General features: G+C 46.6%; 1 protein-coding gene across 1 annotated transcript; it reads left to right on the top strand.

The window, feature by feature from the left end:
- Positions 1-10,299: 10,299 nt before the first annotated feature.
- Positions 10,300-21,364, top strand: lima1a (LIM domain and actin binding 1a). The gene is made up of 11 exons (XM_029507182.1): positions 10,300-10,563; positions 11,292-11,471; positions 11,860-11,905; positions 13,705-14,112; positions 18,047-18,113; positions 18,411-18,505; positions 19,086-19,151; positions 19,247-19,298; positions 19,506-19,570; positions 19,637-19,770; positions 20,038-21,364. Exons 2-11 carry the CDS (start codon positions 11,332-11,334, stop codon positions 20,963-20,965), a joined length of 2,001 nt encoding a protein of 666 aa, XP_029363042.1. The 5' UTR covers positions 10,300-10,563; positions 11,292-11,331; the 3' UTR covers positions 20,966-21,364.
- Positions 21,365-22,221: the final 857 nt, after the last annotated feature.

Here is a 22,221-nt window from a genome sequence, read left to right on the forward strand (position 1 = left end):
AGTGGCGGAATCTGAGCGCGTGCGCGCGCATCTAAACTTTGTCGTTTAAGATAAAAACACATTAAACACAAAAATGTATCCTGTAAAAGATCGGTTTACTATTGATACATATGACGTCATAAGTATCGATTATCTGTGAATGTGTCCGAATGTTAAAGTAAATATGAGAAAGTTAGTGTTGAAACTTTATATCCTGTCGAATCAAATCATTATTATTTTTATTATTATCGTGCATCATAATTATGATTACTCTCACACTGCATTTATTCATTTGTTATCTGTGATAGAAATACACGTTGTTTTTACTGTTCTAGAATTGAAAACAGGTTTTCGAACTGAGTTATTGTCACAATCACCAGCAGACACACATTTCACAACAACAGCATTTCAACCAACAACTCAGCTGTCACGGCAGTAGGATGTCGTGTAGTTGTGTAGTTCAGTTATGTGAAAATCTCCAAATCACTGCTCTCTGATTTCTAATAATAATGATTAAAAATCAATAGGAAATAGATTTCAGGGCGCAGTTTTATCTACAACCTTCATCTGGGAAAAATAACAAGAGAAGCATTTCAAGGATTCCAGAAACGAATGGGAATAAGACTGCTGTCTTAATTAAGTGCAGCACAATGACTCCAAACACTCCCAGCCTGAAAACTGCCCTGGATCAACTTTCTCTTGCACAGAACCGATGTTGGGAAACGTCCCAGGCTTTGTAGGGGGATTTTATTTTGTTTCATCACATGAAGCTGTTCTTCTGTTCATTGTGTCCACACCCTGAAAATGGGGTTAAAAAACACTGTGGAGAAATGCTGCTCTCTTTCTGAGCGGGAAGATGAGAACTAAGAACAACTGGAGCTGGGAGGTTCAGATTAGGCCTCGGTTTATACTAATGAATGGCTTTCATCGAGCATCGCTGTTGCTTTAAATTTAAGTCTCTCTAATTCTAATTTTTATCAGAAATACTTTATTGACTCAACACTGCAGAATGATGTTGACCATCATCATTGCTGTGATGCTCAGAGGTGAAAGTGAGTGCAGCTCCAGCTCAGGACACTGAATTAACATTCCTCCCTCATGTGAAGAAATCACATGTTCTCAGCTCTGTAATGGTAAACAGACAGATCTGCCCCCCCCCCCCCAAACACTTTGCTCTTCCTGTATTGTGTCATTCTGTCTTCTGTGTGTTTCCAGCTGATGGCGTGATGAAGCTTTTGGCACATCGTTGTGACAGTCCCTAATTGGAATATGCATCCTGTTTGTGCTAATGATGGTGGGGGGGGGCACAATGGGGGCACCAACCTGGATGACTGAAATAAAAAAGAGGACTCTTCAAGTTTCAGATCACTGCCATACTCTCCATTTAAATCACTTCAGCTGGCTTCTCTCCAAACAGGCAGCTGATTTTCTCCACAATATTTATGTGCCCCCCCCCCACCCCTCCGCAGGGGAGCTGCTTGGGGGGGGGGGGGGGGCTATTCATGGGGCTCAACACAATAAACTGTTGGGGACACACAGAACCAAAGAACCAAAGGTGGGGAGGGTCACTGAGAAAATCTAACAATGAGAACCAGGCTTTATTTTGGGCCGGCGGGGGGGTCGGATCTTTTCACACAGAACTCCACAGAACAACATTCTCACATTAATTAATCATTTTACACAGATAAACTTTGAGACCATTATAAACTGCCAGTGTACAGAGTCCAACGCACACACACAGAGGTACAGGCATATCTTTATCTTTTTGCTGAGTTCAGCCTGTGACCTTTTCAGGATTTGAACTCTGGAGTGTCTCTGCCTGAAGTGTGAGTCCATCCACACCCTGTGTACACACACACACACACACACACACACTGAGAACAACCAATCTGACTGTTAGGACTGAACAACTGGTTTGTGTTTATGTTGGAAAAGATCCAAAGAAGGTGACAAAAACATATGAACACACACACACAGACTTCGTAGTCATGGTGGATATTTCCTTCCAGATAAAAACTCTCTGTGGGTGAGCGGGGGCAGAGGGGCGACACGGACCCCCTCCGTAAGCTCATTAGCCACAAGTGCCCCTCCCATCTCAGTACGCAGGTTTGTCAGTACTGATTATTGTTTTCTCAACATTAACGGACAGCTGAAGTGGCTGATTGATCCACATTTCATTTTCTGCAGCAGGACGTCTGGTTAATGTAGCTGACGGTTGATGTAGCGCTGCTCTGAGGAGGGCCCAGCTGAGTTGTGCTGTTTTGGATCAAATAAACTCAGTTTATTTGGACTCATTTTATTCTGTGAGGCAGGAAGACGGAGAGCAAACCGTCAGTAAAACAATACTGATATTAAGGGGACACAGAGACGTTTGACATGTCCGACCAACAGCTCACTGCTTCAGCATAAGGAAGGAATAAGGTTAAAACAAACAAACTGAACAGAACATTCCCTCCTGTTCCCTGATTCAGGACCAGATAAAGTCTGGATGCAGCAGATCTCAGGGTCATGGTCACATTCAGCACGCTTCAGAATCACCAATTAACCTAATTTTTGGGCCAAACCACGCCGCCTCAGGGAGAACACACAACTCCAGCCAAAGGCCTGAAGCAGGAAGAAGTTCTGTGGAAATATCAGCAGATATTCGGTTATAAACTGAAGTGTCCAACACAATGATGTTTGGAGTGCCTGCACGAAGTTTGATGGGATTCTGTTGAGCAGTGGAGGTATTTCAGTTTGGACCGACATTCAACCACAGATAACAAATATCAACACAAAATGCTGAAATGTTTGTTTATGTCAGTGAACACAGTTTTTCTGTGAAGTAGTGAGCTCATCTGTGTGAAAGGTCAGGGAATACTGAGTGTTCTGGCTCGTCGATGCTGGAAACCGGATGAACTACTCACCTTTGTGCCACAAGTACACAATCTGTCCATTTTCATGAACGCATGACTTTTGTCCCACTAACAGCTGTTGACCTCACACCCAGTTTATCAAAGTTCCCCCCTCTTATCTTCATCCCGATCCATCCATTTCATCCATCTCTTCTCATCAGAATACTTTTTGTTCTCCAGACTTCGGCTTTTCCTGAACAGACAAATTAAAATACACATGCACTTTTTTCTTCACTTGATAGCAGTTAGCCAGACAGCTAAATCTTCCAGCTCTCTGTGCTGATGTGGAAATAAACGGAGCAAACTCAGGCTGAAGATCTGTATGTTGGACCTGAAGTTTCAGGCTGTGTTGCTGCAGATGAAAATGATCAGTTAAAACATTTAGCCCCACATTATCTTATCTGTACTTTGTGATAACAGAAAGACAACTTTATAACAAACACAAAGTGACATGTCTGTGGATGGATCCAGGAATAGGATCCCATTCCCATCTCAGATAAACCAGACGGCTGGTTTTCCTGCTGAGTGCTGACAGAAAGGCCTCACAAATTGCCCAAGCTCTTTCTGGATGCTGCTTATTCAGGCATGAAACAGTGTCATCAGAGAGCCGGAGTTCCAGCACAACACCACGACGGCTGCATTCCTCTTTTATTCCCAATATTGGTTTCATTAAAGCAACAAAAAAATGAAGAACAGGAAGAGCAGCTGACGCAGTTAATCTAAAGTGTCATCATGATAGAGGATTGGATCGTGTCATGGAGAATCGGGCTTTTAAAGGAATTTCTGATGGGGAGTGAAAAAGAAAAGTTGGGGAGGGATGAAGGGACAACAAAAGGGTTCAGCTGGATTCATGGCTGCTGAATGATTGGTGTGAACCCCCCCCTCCCCAAGGTCACAGTCCGACAGCCTCATTGCTGAAGCACAGCCACCATCTGCCACGTGTGTGATGAGGACGAGGCCGATCACCAGCAGCAGTGAAATGTGCGGGGGGGCATTGACAGAGCTCCATGTAGGCAATAGAACAAATTACTGAGAAACAATTTGTTTTATCAACACCAGCTGAGCGGACTCTGCCAGGAACATTTTCTGCACTCATCAAACATCAGCCTCTTGTTTATTCTCAAAACATGTTTCCTGCGCTCAGAAAAAAGGACACCAGCCCCCAAATTAAAGCCAGGCACAGATTCCATCCAGGTTTTGCTCCTCCAATCACAGCAGAGGTGGAGCTGTAACATCCCCCCCGAGAAATATAACACACACATGGACATGCAAACACTCACATGCACATTCCGGGACGTACATTCCCACAAGTGAACACAAACAGACACTTCGACTCTGCCACTAATAACAAGTCACATTACAGACCAGCTACACAATCTTCTCTAGGAAATCTTTAGTCACACTTTATTTCTTTTCTCCACTGCCTGTTTGTTTGTATGTTTGGTTGTCAGTTAGAATTCACAAAGATACAAAAAGTACTAATTTGTTGGAGGGAAGACAAAGGGATTTCAGGGATTTAAAAAAAAATGCAAAAATTTGCATAAATCATAAAATGTGAGATTCATCCTCAAAAAAATCTAGTATAAGAATTGTAATGAACTCAAAATGTATATTTTAGGGATTTTTAAAATGATGGTAACTCAGCCGATGATCATTTCCTTTTGACATCTCCCACATAGCAAAAATAAATCTGACCTGCCGTGAGTTCAGAGGGCCAGACCCGGGCCGAGGACTCGGACTGTGCCGGGCCTCATTCTGCTGCCTGGTTTGGATTAAGTTGTGTTAATAAAGAATGAGGAGAGCTCTTTGCTGACTCAGGTTTTTGTCACGAGCCATAATTGACCTGATCTAGAGCTGCTCAGTTTTCACTGCAGGCCTGGGCAGGAAATGAGGCGAGAGGGAAGGAGGGGAAGTGATGGTGGCTCTACCGCCAAACATGTCAGACACACATCGTCACTTCTGCCCAGAATGTGATACAACTGATAACCAAACATTTCCTGCCATCCAGGGGGTTTGCATTTTGCAGCAGAGCTGTGTCTTAATGTCACATACAACACAGCAGCACATAAGTGGTGTCAGCCAAGCACACGGCAGATCCTTTAATTAAAGTCCAGTAAACGGTGTTTGGACCTGTTTACATACACTGAACTCTGAATCCTCCACTTCGTAATCCCCGTAGTTTATTACACTGCAGTTGTTCCTGAGTTAATGCGCTGCTGTGTTAACTGACACATGAACCAATTTAACTTCTTAAAATCTTATTACTCTCACTACAAACATAGTTTACTACCACAAATAGCATGTTGGTTAAACTCTATAGAAGATGTTATAGATGTTTTTAAAATATCTCATGATGGTCAAACTCAACATAAATACAATAATAGTGAGACCAGTCAAATAAAAACAGACAGCAGTTAATTATTAAAAGTGTAGGAAGAAATGATAAAAAGTCCCCGCAGAGAGCGAGAGAATAGAAAGTCAGTGACTGCTGCCAGTTTACAGAGAATTCTCTGTCACAAACCTTTATTCACCCTTCACAACTCAGTACAGTTGTGAAAATGTGTGCGCGTGGCCTCAGATCTGCTCTGTGTAAATGTTTCCCAAGTTTCCAAACAGACTAAATATAGCAGTGAAGGGTGGACATGCTTATGTAAGTATGGAGGCAGGTTGCCAGGTATGTGCAGCGACATAAAGGGCCAGTCGCTGTCTGAGCTGAATGAAGGAATGAGGACGGATGGATGAATGGACAGGCTCTTATAGAGTTCATAGTTGTTGTCTGCCATCTGTTGTCCAAACAGGAAAATCACAGTGTTAGCTGTGTGATGGCGCCACCTGCTGACTGAACATGCTGCTCCACAGATCTCCTTTCAACACGTAAATAAAAGTTTAGTGCTGAACTTCAACTGAAACAGGAGGGGACTCCCATTTTGAAAGATTTTACAGAAACTTAGAGACAATGATGGAAACAAAAAAATCACTAAAATGTGAACGAGGAGGTGTTATATGAAACTATATTATCAGAAATATTCAACAAGACACAGTGGGCTATGTTTTTGTCCTAGTAATCAATTTATACTAAACTTCAACAGTAAAAAATGACCTCATGAATATTTCAAGTAAGCAGCAAGTTTATTTTAAAGCACTAAAATCAATGAAAAAAAATAATGTAACTAAAGGAAAACAAGAAACAAGGTAAATCTAAGGAAGACCAGATGAGACGAAGGGTTAGTTTAATTAGTTTAACCGGAAGAAGTAAAAGATAGACGAACGATGGCGTCACCGTTAGTAACCGTAGCTTAGCAACAGAGCCTGACTTCCTGCTGTATTAAACTGTTTTCTTTTACTTTTTCACCTGTCCAGGTGAGTCCGTCCGACATGCTCCGCCCACACCTGCCGGACCGCAGGTGTGATACGTCAGGGCGTCCGCCATGTTGGAAGTTCGTCCCTGTTAACAAATAAGAGTTAATCCACCTTAAAAAAAGAAGTTTTTATGATCAGTGCGACGGGTTCAGGTAATATGACACATTTCTGATAAACTTCTGAATGAGACCAATATGGCGGCGATGTTGATGCATGCGAATGTTCACATAAGAGTTTGAGTGGCATCATTGTGTGTGCGCGTGGGGTGGGTGAGTGTGAGTGTGTGTGTGTGTGTGTGTGTGTGTGTGTGTGTGTGTGTGAGTGAGTGAGTGACTAGTGTGTGTGTGTGTGTGTGAGTGACTGGTGTGTATGTGTGAGTGGTGTGTGTGTGTGAGTGACTGGTGTGTATGTGTGTGTGTGTGTGTGTGTGAGTGACTGGTGTGTATGTGTGTGTGTGTGTGTGTGAGTGACTGGTGTGTGTGTGTGTGTGTGTGTGTGTGTGTGTGTGTGTGTGTGTGTGTGAGTGACTGGTGTGTATGTGTGTGTGTGTGTGTGTGTGCGCGTGCGGCTGTGTAATCTGAGGATGCCTTTAAATGTAATTTTACTGATAACATGTCCACGGTGGAAAATCCCGGTGGAGCAGTATTTCCATATCAGAATAGTAAATTCCAAGCTCAAACCCAATTATCTGATTTCCTCCAGCAGCTGAGCGGACACACAGATGGTGCAGTCGGACGTAGCGGGGAAAATCACATTGTGAGGGCTCGATCCAAACAGGTTTCCTCCACCTGACCCCTCAGGGGCTCCGTACAAAACTGCTCTCCTGTTGTGTGTAACAAATTTGAGCACTGTTTTAATTTTTAAAACCTAATTTTGTGTTGATAAGACGTTAAAGGCTGATTTTTGTTTGTTGTTCAGATCACTGGAGGAAGAGATGAAGTTGTGTGTTTTTGTTGTTTTGTTGCTCACTATTGGCTTCTGAAACAGGTTTGTGTTTTAATGACTCATCGCAGACGCTGATCGTCTGATGATTGTCTCTGAGCTGGATGACTGTGTCTGTGCTGTCTCTATCAAGTTTGTGTATTCACCTGTGTAGGTTGTTGTGTAGCGTACGTTGCCGCAGTGGGGTCGTGTGAGATGGTAGATCAGCGGTAACACACTATATTTATTATTATTCAACATGAAAATATCACCACAGTTTCCCAGAACTCAAAATGCTGTCAAACATTTTCTATATCAAAAATCACTTTTTTCTTTCAACAAAGAAATGTAGTCACAAGAACTATCGAAATTATTGCTAATTTTTTTGCTGCTATTCGAAGTTCAAGGCAGGCGGCACGGTGGCGTCTGTGTCAGCTCTGACTCAGGTGGTGACTCACATGTGAAAGGTGTTTTCTCAGAGCGATGAGACAAAAGGCCCCCAGGCTGTCCACTCTGAGCTGTCTCTCTGGACACCTGTCCAGGTGACGGATGGATGAATGTGTTGTAAGACGGCGTGTGTCCTGCTAAGCTACGTTTCTGTTTTTCACCTGTCCTCTGAGCTCATGTTACACAGCGTAGACAGTGAATTAGAAGATAACATTTATAGAACCGCTCTGAAACTTTCAGCTGCAGCAGATACACATGGACAGTGGTCGGCCTGTCCGTGTCACTGCTAACTGGCCCAGCCCGAGAAAATAAATGTGAAACTTGTCCAGACGTTGGCGCTCTTACTGGGGGAGGCCACAATAAATGTTTTAACTGTGAACTGAAGATTTCTTCAACTCGTTTTTGGGCTTCCAATAAAAGAATCGGGCCAACAAATGAATGAAGAAGTTGACCTGTTATCTGGACTCATCTCTCTTCAGTCCATCTGATTTCTGCTTTAAGTGACGTCTTTAAAAAGGAAGCAAAACTAAAACTTGAAGTGAAGACTGGGGGAAATTCTGCAGGTGAAAAAGAAACCCACTTCAGTGTTTACTTTGAAATTACTGGGAATTCCAAGTGAAGCTGTTGGGAGTTTCTCAGGTGTCCCTGCCATTAGACCCTGATCGATTAGGAAGGCCTAATAATCCAGGCCGGCCTCCGACATGGAGGGGGGCGTGTATAAAAACCACCGGAGTGATGACATTTTTCTGAACCAACACAAAACAAACTGCACACCGGCCTAAATGGAAATCCTCTGAGGCTCAGGTCCGTTCATTTTTTCTGCTGAAGGTTTTTATTTCTGTCAGTTCTGACACAGAGCGATGAGACAAAAGGCCCCCCAGGCTGAGGACTGTCCCAACCTCTAACCACCAACGGCATCACCGGCATGTTGGGCTCTTTGTGCCACATTTTCCATTTCTGCAGACAGAAGTACCCACAATTCATAGAACTGTGATGTTTATGACAAAACAAACTAAAAAAAGTTGAATTACCTTCACCAATGAAACAGAATATGTAAAAGAAGCAGTTTTCATGTTACGAGGTAAAGAGTAACAAACACATAACTGACGGGTGACTCAGGAGGCTGAGCTGAGTCCAGTTCACATCGCGGTCAAATTCTTCATCTGATCTGATCTCATGTTTCGATTCTGTTGATGATGAGAAAGGACTAAAAAATGTAAACTCACAACTGAAGCAACATGTGGCAGTGCTGGTCTGAGGGGTCCAGGTCTGAAGGTCCAGGTCTGAAAGTCCGGGTCTGAGGGTCCAGGTCTGAAGGTCCAGGTCTGAAAGTCCAGGTCTGAGGGGTCCAGGTCTGAAGGTCCAGGTCTGAAAGTCCAGGTCTGAGGATCCAGGTCTGAGGATCCAGATCTGAGGGGTTCAGGTCTGAGGGTCCAGGTCTGAGGGTCCAGGTCTGAGGGGTCCAGGTCTGAGGGGTTCAGGTCTGAAGGGTCCAGTTCTGAGGGGTCCAGGTCTGAAGGGTCCAGTTCTGAGGGGTCCAGGTCTGAAGGTCCAGGGGTCCAGGTCTGAGGCGTCCAGGTCTGAAGGTCCAGGTCTGAGGGTCCAGGTCTGAAAGTCCAGGTCTGAGGGTCCAGGTCTGAAAGTCCAGGTCTGAGGGTCCAGGTCTGAGGGGTTCAGGTCTGAAGGTCCAGGTCTGAGGGTCCAGGTCTGAGGGTCCAGGTCTGAGGGGTCCAGGTCTGAGGGTCCAGGTCTGAGGGTCCAGGCCTGAGGGTCCAGGTCTGAAAGTCCAGGTCTGAGGGTCCAGGTCTGAGGGTCCAGGTCTGAGGGGTCCAGGTCTGAGGGGTTCAGGTCTGAAGGGTCCAGTTCTGAGGGGTTCAGGTCTGAAGGGTCCAGTTCTGAGGGTCCAGGTCTGAAAGTCCAGGTCTGAGGGTCCAGGTCTGAAAGTCCAGGTCTGAGGGTCCAGGTCTGAGGGGTTCAGGTCTGAAGGTCCAGGTCTGAGGGGTCCAGGTCTGAGGGGTTCAGGTCTGAAGGGTCCAGTTCTGAGGGGTCCAGGTCTGAAGGTCCAGGGGTCCAGGTCTGAGGGGTCCAGGTCTGAGGGTCCAAAGTGAAAAGTCAAATATTTCACTGAAGGATTAAACTTAAATTCATCAGATTCAGCTGATGAAACAATGAAACCAGCTGGATCTGTAAATAATTCCCGTTTGTCATATCAGCTTAGATGACTAAACAGTCCGTTAAAAAAGGACTTCATTTGGGTTCATGTTTGTCGAAGTTTCTCACCAAAGTCTGTATTAAATCAAAACTCTGTAACTCCCAGTTTTCATCTTCTAATTGTCTCAATAAATCGTTTGTTTTAGACCAAACAACGTCAGGCAGAAGTGAGAAAATGACGTCTTCAAAAACTCCAAGAAAAAGAGCTCAACTGAAACAGGAAGTGCCTTCAGATTCAGACTGACGGGGGTTTGAGTAGATTGAAGGAGATGATGCAACACCTTTTGTTCCGACAGGTAAAGAAATGGAAATTCCTGCCTCGTTAAAAACACCAAAAAAAGAGAGTGGAGTCAGTCTGGATCATAAATGAGTCACATCCTCTAAACCTTCGACCTGCAGCTGAGTCTGGAGTCAGCTTCCAGTAATTCACGCTCCCCCCCATGCTCCTCCCCCTCCCTCCCCCTCCCTCCCCCTCTCACCTCCCCAGATCCCTTCAGGTTGCCTCCCTGAGCACACCGGGCCCAGGGGGCTGCTGATTGGTCAGTCCTGGGAGGGGGCGAGCAGGGAAAGTGAACCAGCTGGTACCTGCCAGGTGGAGGTGAATGCTGCCTCTCTATTGGCTGAGGGGGTGGAGGCTCCTCCTACTTCCTGTCCTGTCCACTCGGAGGCAGCTGTGGAGTAAAAAGGAGAAGGAACTCCCAAACGCAGCAGCAGAGTGGCAGACTGAGGGGAACAGCTGATCCGGTCTCAGGTGGGTTCTGCTGTTTCTGCTGAAGTTTGAGTGAGGCTGCTGTGTTTGAACCGTCTGACTCTGAACGGACTCTCTCAGGCTGCTGTGATGCGGGACGGCCAAAAAATCCATCCACTCTCTTCTGAATGTCTTTTGGTGCGGACTGTCGGTCTGACAGAGAAGGAGCTTATCTTTGACTGGAAGGGAGCTGCTCTCACATTCCCATGAGTGCGACAGGAAGTAGATCCTGTGAGTCTCTGTTCAGGCAGAAAATGAAGCTCTGTCTGCTGAACGAGGCCAAATCATTCCAGTAATGAGCCTCAGTTGTGTCTGATTAGTGCGTCGGCCCCGGAGGTTGTGTATAACTCAGATGATGGATATTGATCCAGAGCGGCTGCATGTGTCTGCTCGCCTTTGGCCTCGGAATGTGAGGTTGCAGAAGAGGCAGCAGGGCAGGTAGAGACGTGTGTGTTGTGATGTGTGTGTAACAGTTGTGTTGTCATGCTGGAGCCTCAGTGAGAGCAGACAGATGGCCGATGGCTGTGTGACGTGCTCTATTGACTTCCTGACTCGGACGCCGGGCCGAGCGTGTTCTGACAAAACATATTGACGTCTGTCTGAGTTCCTGTCGCTCTCTGAGCCGAAGTGGCCGGCAGAAGGTGACGCTTGTCCAGCGCAGGGAAAGCAGCTCATAAACATTTAAATGCACAGAAGCCGAGTCAGCAGCTCATTCTTCTGGTTCTCTACAGACAGTGTCCTCCCCTTCCTGGACAACAGACAGACAGATCCATGGCTCAGACAAACATGTCCTCCGTCGCTCCCTTCAGCCGCAGGCAGTGGGCGTCCCAGTCTCTGAGGGTCACCGCCAAGGAGCTGTCCATCATCTCCGCCCGCGGTAAGAACACCGCCATCGCTGAGCGCTTCTCCAAGTAAGTCCCCTCTGACTGAGAGTTCAATAATTCAGCAGCAGCCGTCTCACCCACTTCCACCTCCGACCAGAAACCAGGTCATCAGTGTCGCTGCTCAGCTGTTTTTAGTTTCCTCTTTCTCACTCTGTGGGTCAGCAGCATGTGCTTCATTCTCAGGAGGAAAACGGAGCCATCAGCATCAAAAAGGACTTTAAAATGACTTCAGATCCTTCAGTCAGACACGTTCAAGAACAAACTGCTGCACAACCAGAGTGAACACACGAACACGTCAGCTGGGACGGACGTGTTCGTGTGTTCATATTAAACACTGGATGCTTCTTTAACTGTCACATTCCTCCATCAGCGTCCTCTCACTAACTGTCCGTCTGTCCATCTGTCCCCCCCTCAGGTATCAGATGGCAGCAGAGGAAGGCAGCGCAGAGAAGAAGAAGATGGTCAGTTCCGTCTCAGGCCGCGTCTCAGGCCCCGTCTCAGGCTAACACGTCTCACGCTAACACGTCTCAGGCCCCGTCTCACGCTAACACGTCTCAGGCCCCGTCTCAGGCCCCGTCTCACGCTAACACGTCTCCTGACATCTCTGTTTTGGATGCAGAAGTCTATAAATATCCTTTTTGGAGGATTACTTTGTCCTTTTAAAGGGACAATCAGAGTTGGACGCCTTTTGTTTTCGGTCTGTCCCTTTATTAAGACAAATGTTCTCTGAGACAATTTCAGTCTTTAAGGTCAAAGGTCAAAGTGAGGGTGCCTTCACAGTATGCAGTTAAAGCCTTGTGGTCAGTCTCGACAGACTCTTAAAATTTGGAACTTTCACAAAGATGAAAGGACAAACTAGTTGGAGTCTTCAGGTCAAAGGTCAAAATGACGATTAGAAAATGCCCCCTAGACGTTATTCAAGACATCACATGGCAACTACGACAAAATCCGACACGCACAGCTCAGACGAGCTGGTCTGTGCAGCTCTTTGTCTCTGCCTTCTACCTTTTCCTCATTTCCTGGACTTATTTTCCCTCCTTCCCTCACTGACCGCCTCTGTTTCTGATTTTCTCTCCCTCCTTCCTCCCTCTCTGCTGTAGGGGGTGGGCTGCTGACTTCATGCTGCTCTGATCACTTCTCAAGGCGCTCACATCTGGGACAGCGCACACACATAGACAGACATACACATGCGCACACACACAGACACACAACGCCAACTGGACAAGCCGGGTGTTCTTCTGCCGCTCTACCAGGTTTTTAACTCTCTACTTTAACAAAGAAGAGTTTTTTTTCAGCTTTTCTTCTTTTTGTTTCAAGATGTGATTGTCTAGCAGTTCTTTGTCTTTTGTGTTATTGTTGTTCCAGTTTTCTTTTCCTAACTGTCTTTTCTTCTCCTCCTGCGGCTCAAACTGTCCAGACTCTGTTTGCACTTATGTGAACTTGTAGTTTAACTGGTGTTTTATTTACTTTTATTGAAACTTGATTTGGGATCAGCTCTCCAGTTTTCAGAGGAGAGTGAAAATATTGAAAGAGGAGGAAGCATCCTTCACTGTCTCCTCCTCTAAATCCTCAGAAACACTGAGTCATTACAGCTGATGTGTTGCTGCTTTATTTTATCAGATGGAAGAACAGAAGATTAACTGTCAGGGGGCTGAAACACATTCTAACTTCAGCAAAACTAGAAAAGTGAGGATCAGATTTTAGATCTTATTAAGGAGGAATGTTTCGGACTTCTAACTTCAGCTGATGTGATTCGGTCAAACAAACAAAAAAACATTTGAAGTTCTCCGCTCCATTCTCATGGAGGCACATTTATTTCCACGTTTGAAGGAAATGATCAGTCATTCTAGTTTTATGCTTCTGTTTTTTTAATTTCAGTTAAAATAATACCAAAAATAATTTAAATTTGGGGATCTCTGACCAACAATAATCCAAAGAACTTTTCTTTGTCACGTTTATGAACTGAACATCTTCAGGTTTGTGTCTGACATTTTCAAAAACTTTAACTGTGAAAATGATTGTTAGATAAATTGATGTGCAGGTGAGTCATGTGTTCGCTTTAATTTGAAAATAAAGAAAAGGAAAGAGCGTTAAAATGACTCAGCTTTAGTTTGAGCCATAAATCGAATCAATGAGCTTGAAGCTTCAGACAGGAAGTCAGAAAGTCCCGAGAGAAAAAACTCAGTATCAATTCATCTTTTAACTCCAGATGAAACAGATTCGGGGACTGAATGTGATCTGAGTTTCTTCTTCTGTTCAGGTTGCGGAGCCGCTGCCTTCAACGCTCTGTGGTGGGAATCTGAGTGTTTTAAAGAAACGTTGGGAACAACATCAGCAATCGCCGCCATCCAGCCACAGAGCCCAAACTCAGGCCACGCCCTGTTTCTCAGCCGCTCCCCCCGCCCACATCGGTCAATCATCAGGCCCAAAGCCAACACCCAGGCCCCAGGCAGAGACCCACAACTCTGAGATCAGCCAGTCCACCTCCTACCAGCCCCGGGCGGCCCAAAGCGAAGACCCCACAGACATGGAGGCCAAACCCAGCAGAGATCCAGAGGAGGGAGTGGCGGCGGCGGCGGCTGCTGAGGTTCCTGACTGCGAGAAACCGAGCGTTCCCCTCAACAGCCTGAAGATGATGTTTGAGAGGGGAGAGAATCTGACCGACAAGGCAAGTCCCCCTTATCTCTCCTTATCAGTGACCAGCAGGGTTTGGAATTTGTCCACAGTTTCACGGTTTCACACGCCAAGTCAGTCTTTCTTTCATGTCCGGAACCTCTTCATTAGTTTTTACATTGAAATAAAGTGAAGTTAATTTATAAGTAATGTGGCAGGTATTCAATTACTTTAAGTGTCTTTAAACAGACCCACAAATTAAACCATTCATCAGATTTATGTTCTGTTAAGATTTCAGCTTTCAGATATTTTATTAAAGAAACTGACCAAAGTTGTCAGAATGAAGGACGCCTCATTCTGTCAGAGGTGTTTGGTTTGAGAAGTTGTTCCAAAGAAACAAGGTTTGTCAGGAAGTTGAAGTGAACGTTCAGGCTGCAGTTCGTCACGTTAGTTTCAGTTCAGCCGTGGAAAACAAAAAAAGTGGTTCTTGTTCTCAGAGGTCAGATCCCTCCAGCGCCGTCATGCTGCAGTCACATGGTGCAGCTTCACTCATCTGACTCACATCCTTCCAACAAACATCACTGACTGCAGCAGCTCATTCTTAGAAGTCTTGCTCATGGACTGTGAACGTGGAGGAAGCGTAAGATCTGGTTGTGTGTTGTTGTTGTTTTCCTGTGAAATGTGAAGTTGACGCTGAAGGTGTGATGTGTTAATAACCACCGAGCTGTGCAGGATGCCGCTCATGACAGGAAGGAGCCCGTTAACACAACATCTGTCAGGAACCAGAGCACAGATCATCCTCGTCCTCCTCAGATAGTTGGTCTGAAACTTCCACCGTCGGCCTCGACACTGACCTCCTGTGGGGGCTTTTAAAGAGCTGGAGGGATTGTTTGGGAACTCCTGGAGCAGCTTCCTTAGCAAAGGAGGGATTGTTTGGGAACTCCTGGAGCAGTGAAACAGGGTCCATACAGTCCTGCAGACACTGAGTCCGGATTTACACAAAAGCCTCCAGTGTAGAGCAGAATCCGGCCCCCCCTCTTTGTGGAGCTCGTCTTCACAGGGCAGATGATGTAATGCTGCAGACTCATGACTGCAGACAGCTGATGGGACCGTCTCCCCTCAGGCCTGACCCCTCCCATTAAACCCCCCATTAATCATCCCTGTTGTCCGCTTTCTACCCCCCCACCTCCCAACCCACCGTCACAGACCTCAGCCTCCATTTTCAGATGGATGACCCTGAAACATGAAGAAAACTTATGACCCCCCAACAGTATTAGAAACGATGCCAAAAACCACTGAGAGGACTTAAAATACAGATTTCTGAGTATTTGGTGAAACCAATGTCTCCTTCAGCCATCACAACTTTAAACTTTAGACACTAAAAACGGGACGTCTACGGGACGAAGTATCCAACGTGACGTCCCAGAAACATTTATCTGAGCTGCTGGTTTGAGCCTCCAGAAAACGATGTCTGTCAGCCATTTTGTTTTTCTGAAAGCAGAAGTAACTAGATTGTGTAGGAGGGACCGAGCCGGGGGGGGGGCATTTTCCCATAGACTACAATGCAATCTGACTTCTTTTACAGCTAGTGGAGTCGCCCCCTGATGGTCAGACAGAGAATGAAGGATCTTTTTAAACAAGTTAATGAAGAAAAGTATTAACAAAAAAATGAAAAACAAACGGTTTATTTCCAGTTTTCATCCAGTCTGATCCTGGTTCATATGTCTTAATGCCCCCCCCACCCCCCCACCCCCGGTCACCAGCTGCTCCTCCCCCCCCCCCCCCCTCCCTCCCTTCTGTCCCAGGAGACTCCCCCCGGTGCTGCTTTATTCTGAAGAGCTGAGGCAAAAAATAAAACTGGGTACAGATGGATAAGGGGGGGGGGGTTCTGACATCACGGCACACTTCTTCCGGCCACACCCCCATTTACCCCCCCAAGGAACACCTGCTCCCTGTCTACTGTTCCTATCTGTCCCCTCGTCTGTCACTTTCCCCCTGGAGCTCCGTGTCTCTGCTCCGATCCAGCCAGGACACCGAACTGGACCCCCCCCGTCTCTGCTCTGATCCAGCCAGGACACCAAACTGGACCCCCCCGTCTCTGCTCCGATCCAGCCAGGACACCAAACTGGACCCCCCCCCGTCTCTGCTCCGATCCAGCCAGGACACCGAACTGGACCCCCCCCGTCTCTGCTCTGATCCAGCCAGGACACCAAACTGGACCCCCCCGTCTCTCTCTCCCTCGGTGTCTTTCTTCCAGAGGTAGCTCTGCTGTTTTTCATCCGTCTGTATTCTTTCTTTCTTTGGCTTCTTCAGGTTTTAGTTTCTCTGCTGGTGCGTTGAGCTCAAAGAGGCTCCTGTTTCTTCCTCCTGGGGAGGGCGGGGGGGGGGGGCAGAGCCTCAGTGATGAAACCACCACCTCTGGGTCCAACTTCAGAGGGTCCTTTCAGCTGGATAGGGTCTTTGAACGGTGTGTGTGTCTCTCTCTCTCTCTGTCTCTCTCTCTGTCTCTCTCTCTGTCTCTCTCTCTGTCTCTCTCTCTCTCTCTCTCTCTGTCTCTCTCTCTCTGTCTCTCTGTCTCTCGCTCGCTCTCTCTGTCTCTCGCTCGCTCTCTCTGTCTCTCGCTCGCTCTCTCTGTCTCTCGCTCGCTCTCTCTGTCTCTCGCTCTCTCTGTCTCTGTCTCTCTCTGTCTCTGTCTCTCTCTGTCTCTGTCTCTCTCTGTCTCTGTCTCTCTCTGTCTCTCTCTGTCTGTCTCTCTGTCTCTCTCTGTCTGTCTCTCTGTCTCTCTCTCTGTCTCTCTGTCTCTCTCTCTGTCTCTGTCTCTCTCTCTGTCTGTCTCTCTCTCTCTCTGTCTGTCTCTCTCTCTCTCTCTCTCTCTCTGTCTGTCTGTCTGTCTGTCTCTCTCTCTCTCTCTCTCTCTCTCTCTCTCTCTCTCTCTCTCTCTCTCTCTCTCTCTCTCTCTGTGTCTCTCTCTGTCTCTCTCTGTCTCTCTCTCTCTCTCTCTCTGTGTTTTATCAGGATTAGCAGCAGAGTCTTTGTCTGGGCCTGCTGATCTGGTCTCATGGGACCCCGTCTGTCCTTATGTGTTCACCCCCGACATGTTTACACCCCTCTGCATGTACATGCACACCATCTCAGACAGACCCGCCCCCCCACAGAGCTGATCCATTTGATGACGATGTCGTCTTTGTGGAGATTGTCGTCTCTTCAGGTTTAGTTCAGGTCGGTTGAAGACAAAAACTGAACCAGGACTGTCGGCCATCTAGACTTTTGTTTTTGGAACCATCTTTGGAGGAGAAGGTGGATCTCACCTGCTCTCTGCTGATCACCCATTAGCCCCACCCCTTAACCCCTCCCCATCCTTTAAAAAAGGAACATCATGTTGTGTTCAGACTGAGACCATAAAGGAGGGACATTTTCCCGTAGACTTCAACACAGCCTTACTGCTTTGTTAGAGTTGTGTTTAAAAACAGAAGCAGCTCTGATTCTCTGATCGTTCGTGTCTGAACACACTTCTGTTTGTTCTGTTGTGAAATCAAGACTTGCTGATGCCTGCACACACACGCACACACGCACACACACACACACACACACACACACACACACACACACACACACACACAATGACTCGACAGGAGGACGTCACCTTCCGACCTGTCATGTGTCCACCTGTGACCTGACAGGCTGCTGGAGTTGGACAGACGGGGAGTCGCCTCAGACCCCGACGCTCTGAGCTCATAAAGGGATTAAAGAGGTTTGGACTGAACGAACAAACACACAGATCAGCCTGACTGACTTTAAGGTTATCTGTTTTGGGCCTTTCTGGGTTTATTTCAGAGGACAGCATGAAGAGGAAATGAGGAGGGGGCAGGGGGGAGACGTTGTTTCCTTTTGTTTATGGGACACGTTCTGCCCTCCACTCCACCTCCCTGTGTGTTACTCTGTGGACACACTGAAGCTTTGTGTTGTTGGCTTGTGTGTGTGTCCTGCAGGTCTCCAGAGAGCCGGCCGGTCGAAGCCTCGGAGGGAGCTCTGCCAACATGGAGCAGCTTCTAGGAGGTAAACAAACAAACAAACGCAGTCCGTCAGCCGTCCTGGACGGTCCAGACGGATCTCATCCTCTTCAGAAACAAACTGTGATCATTAGTTCGTGCTTCAGAGGACTCCAGTTTCCCTCCTGACCCGGCGGCCCCGTCTTCGGCTCGGAAAGACCCAAACAGGAAAAAGGAATTCAGCAGATGTTCCCAGAAGTTACTGAGCCGAATAAAATACTGAAGGAATTTAGTTTTGATGACTGAAAGCTGATCAGTTTGACTCGCTCTGATCCTCAAATCTGTTTCTCTGTTGGTCAACCAGATGGAAGCCTTGCAGAGTCCACTCCGCTCCGGGACAGGATGGCCCTTTACCAAGCTGCCATCTCCAAACAGGACGTCCCGCCCCCCCCAGGAAGTGTGAGTATTTTCTTTAATGACCGTCCTGTCCGTCCTGTTAGACTCAAACTGGATTCATTCTGTGTTTCGTCCAGTTGATGGGTCAGACACTTTGATAGGTCTGATTGGTCCGGGGGGTCAAAGTTCATCAATGAAACTCAGGCATCTGATTTCTGATCGAGCCACATGTGGAGTTTAGTCCAGATAGATCTGGTCAGAAGGTCCAGACTCCACAGATGATGCCATCTAGTTGCATTTGTGTTAAAAACCCATTTTTGGACTAATCTTCAGGATATGTTGGGATCTGCTCCTTCACTTTCATTTTCCCGGTTGAGTCTCAAACTGCTGCTTCATGTCCTGATCTTTTGTTTCACCCACCGACCTAAAATTCCACTTCCTGTGTCAGATGTCCTCCGTTTGGCCACTCCTGTCTGCTTTAGTCAAATCCAGTCACACAAACTGACTCTGGATTGGAGCTGACGTAAGCTGAGAAGCTCAGACATTCAAATTTCGGGATGAAAGTCCGTCCTGAGTTAAAGGTTAAAGTTTTGGACACATTTTGTCCCAGAACGTCACATCTGGTCTCTCGTTTGTCTCCCAGAACGATCAGCTGGACAGTTTCAGTGGAAAGCAGAAGGAGAACGTCCCCCCCTTCTCTCTGGATGCGGTGAGGTCGCCTTCACTTTAAAAAAACAAAACAAAAACAAAACGGCTCAATGCTCTGAGATCTGACGGGGATGGAAACTTCTTCTCTTGTTTCAGAGTCCAGAGTCTGAACCAAACAGCAGGAAAGGCTTCCCTGCAGAGAGCGCCGGTAAGAATGCAGCTCTCATCACAACATTCATCCACCTGGAGAGTTTCAACAGCTTTTTATTTAGTTCCACTTTATAAAGAGCATTTAATCATAGTTACTGATCTGCCAGGAGTCACGTCAGTCCAACAGTTCTCTGTGAAACACGACAGCAGCTCCCTCTAGTGTTCACATCACCTCACTGCCTTCTCATGTCATGTGATCCCAAAGGGTCAGGTCCCGGCACCCCAACTCCCCCGAACCAGAAGGAGTCCTCTCAGCTCAAAACCCCCAAAGTAAGTAAAGACCCCTCAGCTCAGCGGCATGTTTAGCATGAATTTACCTTTTGTCTGTGTGTGTAGAGCTTCCGGATGCCGTTGAGGGAGAGCTGTGTGTCCTGTCTGAAGACGGTTTATCCTCTGGAGAGGCTGGTGGCCAATCAGAACGTTTACCACAGCTCCTGTTTCCGCTGCTCACACTGCAACACCAAACTGAGGTGAGCACACAAACAAGATCAAATCTGGCCAAATGAATGAAAAGGTGGAAACATTTATAAAGAACCTTTAAAAACAGTTTATTTGATTTGAATGTGTCAGTTTTTCATCATTAATAAATGAGGACCCATGAAGCCAGGAACACTTTTAGTTTCTCAGCTGAAGGAGCTGATCAGAGGTTCACCCATAAAAAGAACAACTGACAGATCTGCTATAAACTCTGATCTTTGTGTCTTAACGCCGTCTCCTTCTTACTTCCTGTCCGTCAGTTTGGCGAACTACGCCTCGCTGCACAACAACGTCTACTGCAAGCCGCACTTCTGCCAGCTCTTCAAGGCGAAGGGCAACTACGACGAGGGCTTCGGCCACCGGCCCCACAAAGAGCTGTGGGAGGGCAAAGCCGAGGGAGGGGAGACGCCGCCGCAGTCCGAGTCTCCAGCCAAGCCCAAGACGCCGAGCCCGGCTCCGGCCTCGGACCTGGAGAGCCCCAGTGTGGAGGACTCCCCGCTGGCCAAAGTCACCGTGCTGACGGCCACAATGGAGGCTCTGGGCCAGGGATCCTCAGAGAAGGCCGACAAACCCACCGAGACCCGCCGGCTGAAAATCTCATGGCCGCCGCGCACAGAGCCAGAGGATGGCGCCACGGTGACTGCCGAGGGCGGCTCGGCCGGGAAGCCCATCAAAGCCAAGTGGCCGCCGGAGGAGGAGTCCTCCTCCCCCCCTGAACAGGACAGAGACACTTCCTGTCTCCGCCGGAGCTCCTCCCTGAAGGAGCGCAGCCTCCCCTTCACACTGGCTGGACAGGCCGCCGACACTCCTGGTCCCAAGACCAGAAGACAGAGTCCACCTCCTGCCGTGGACGAGCCGCAGCTGAGTGCTGAACCGTCCAGCATGGAGCTGCAGGCTGGAGGACAGACGGACAGCTGTGTGGACGTCCACAGCAGCTCAGGAGAGGAGGACGAGGAGCCGATGAAGACCGCTGACGTGACGGACCATCACCTGACCCCCGACGAGGAGGAGATGGAGGAGACACCCAGCGAGCCCACGGCCGCGTCGGCCAGCCGCTCCTCTCAGGATGTGGGCTTCTGGGACAGCGAGGAGGTGGAGCAGCAGGAGGCCCTGACGGTGGAGGAGATGATCAAACGGAACCGATACTACGAGGACGAAGAGGCGGAGGAAGAGGACGTTGACGTTTAGACCTCCTGGCCAATCAGATGACAGCCACATCGTCACATTCATTTGTGCCTCTTCTGAAAACTTAAACTTAAAGCCACGTCAGTTTTTACAGAACATGTTGGTTCTTAAATTCAAAATGGCGGCTGATGTAATAAATCTTTTTAGAACAGAAAAGTTGTGACACATAGAACAGTTAGATTTTTGTGGACATGACTGATTTTCTAAGATGTCTTCACTGACAGACCACAAAATTCATTCTGCCCATTTTTCTAAAAAACGGGAGCGTTGAGTTTCTGTAGCAAATAAATGTCACTTTACTTTCAGTTGTCACAGGAAAAAAAACAAAAAAAAAACAAAACACATTTACATTTCTCTTTGTTTTAACTGGATCTCAATGTTGTGCTGTTTTTAAATAACACCGGACCAAAAACTTCAGGTTACTGCTGTTTAAATAAATAGTTCTTTACTAAACACGTTATTGGGACTTTTTTTGTGTGAAAGGAGACATTTTTATTCAGTTGGTACAATAATAAAACACACAATAAAAAAATATTCAAATTTAATCACATCACAGTGGCTGATATGAGTTGAGTTGATTTAATTATGAAATAACTGAGATGAGATTACATCATGACGTTTTCCTGTTTTTGTTTGAAGGATTTAGTTTCTGAGATGTTCTCATTTTAATATTTCAGTAAAATATTCAACATTTAGTGAGCAAACAGCAAGTTCAGATTCTGAGATACTTTCCCACAAAGGAAAATAAAAATACTTCAATTTAAACATTATTTTACCATAATGGTGCCCATTTGTCTCCTAATATTCTGATATTCAGTGACTGACAGACGTTATCACAACAAACGTTTTAAATTTAGAGACGCAGTGTCGATCTGCCAAGTTGCCCCGTTGGTAGATTCTCCAGCTTCATCAGTGCAGAACAAACCAGTTTAAACAATAATGACTAAATGAATTTAGATTGATGTCAGATGTTCCAGCTTCTTCACGCACTATTAAAAAGATATTTTATGAACATCTCCATTTTATGGTCGCATCATTTTCAGTTTTACGTCCACTTGAGATACAAAAGTGACCATTTTAGTCTCACTAAACAATATATGACAAAAAGAAATCAGCAGATGTTGATGTGACACTTGGCCCTGAGCTACTTTTGGTTCAGATATCAAACTCACCTTTCTGTCTATGACATGAAACTCCTTCTCAGCACGTCAACAGAAATACTATCTTTGCAGGGTTAGGAATCGTGTGACGACTTTCAA

The sequence above is a fragment of the Echeneis naucrates genome, chromosome 7 (assembly GCF_900963305.1).
Source record: "Echeneis naucrates chromosome 7, fEcheNa1.1, whole genome shotgun sequence".
NCBI lineage: Eukaryota > Metazoa > Chordata > Actinopteri > Carangiformes > Echeneidae > Echeneis > Echeneis naucrates.

Bases quoted from the DNA above. Each gene is read 5' to 3' on its own strand.
- lima1a (XM_029507182.1), top strand. From the start codon at position 11,332: ATGGCTCAGACAAACATGTCCTCCGTCGCTCCCTTCAGCCGCAGGCAG. The intron at 11,906-13,704 runs GTCAGTTCCGTC...TCTTCTGTTCAG, and splicing joins GCGCAGAGAAGAAGAAGATG to GTTGCGGAGCCGCTGCCTTC. The intron at 19,152-19,246 runs GTGAGGTCGCCT...CTCTTGTTTCAG, and splicing joins CCCCCTTCTCTCTGGATGCG to AGTCCAGAGTCTGAACCAAA.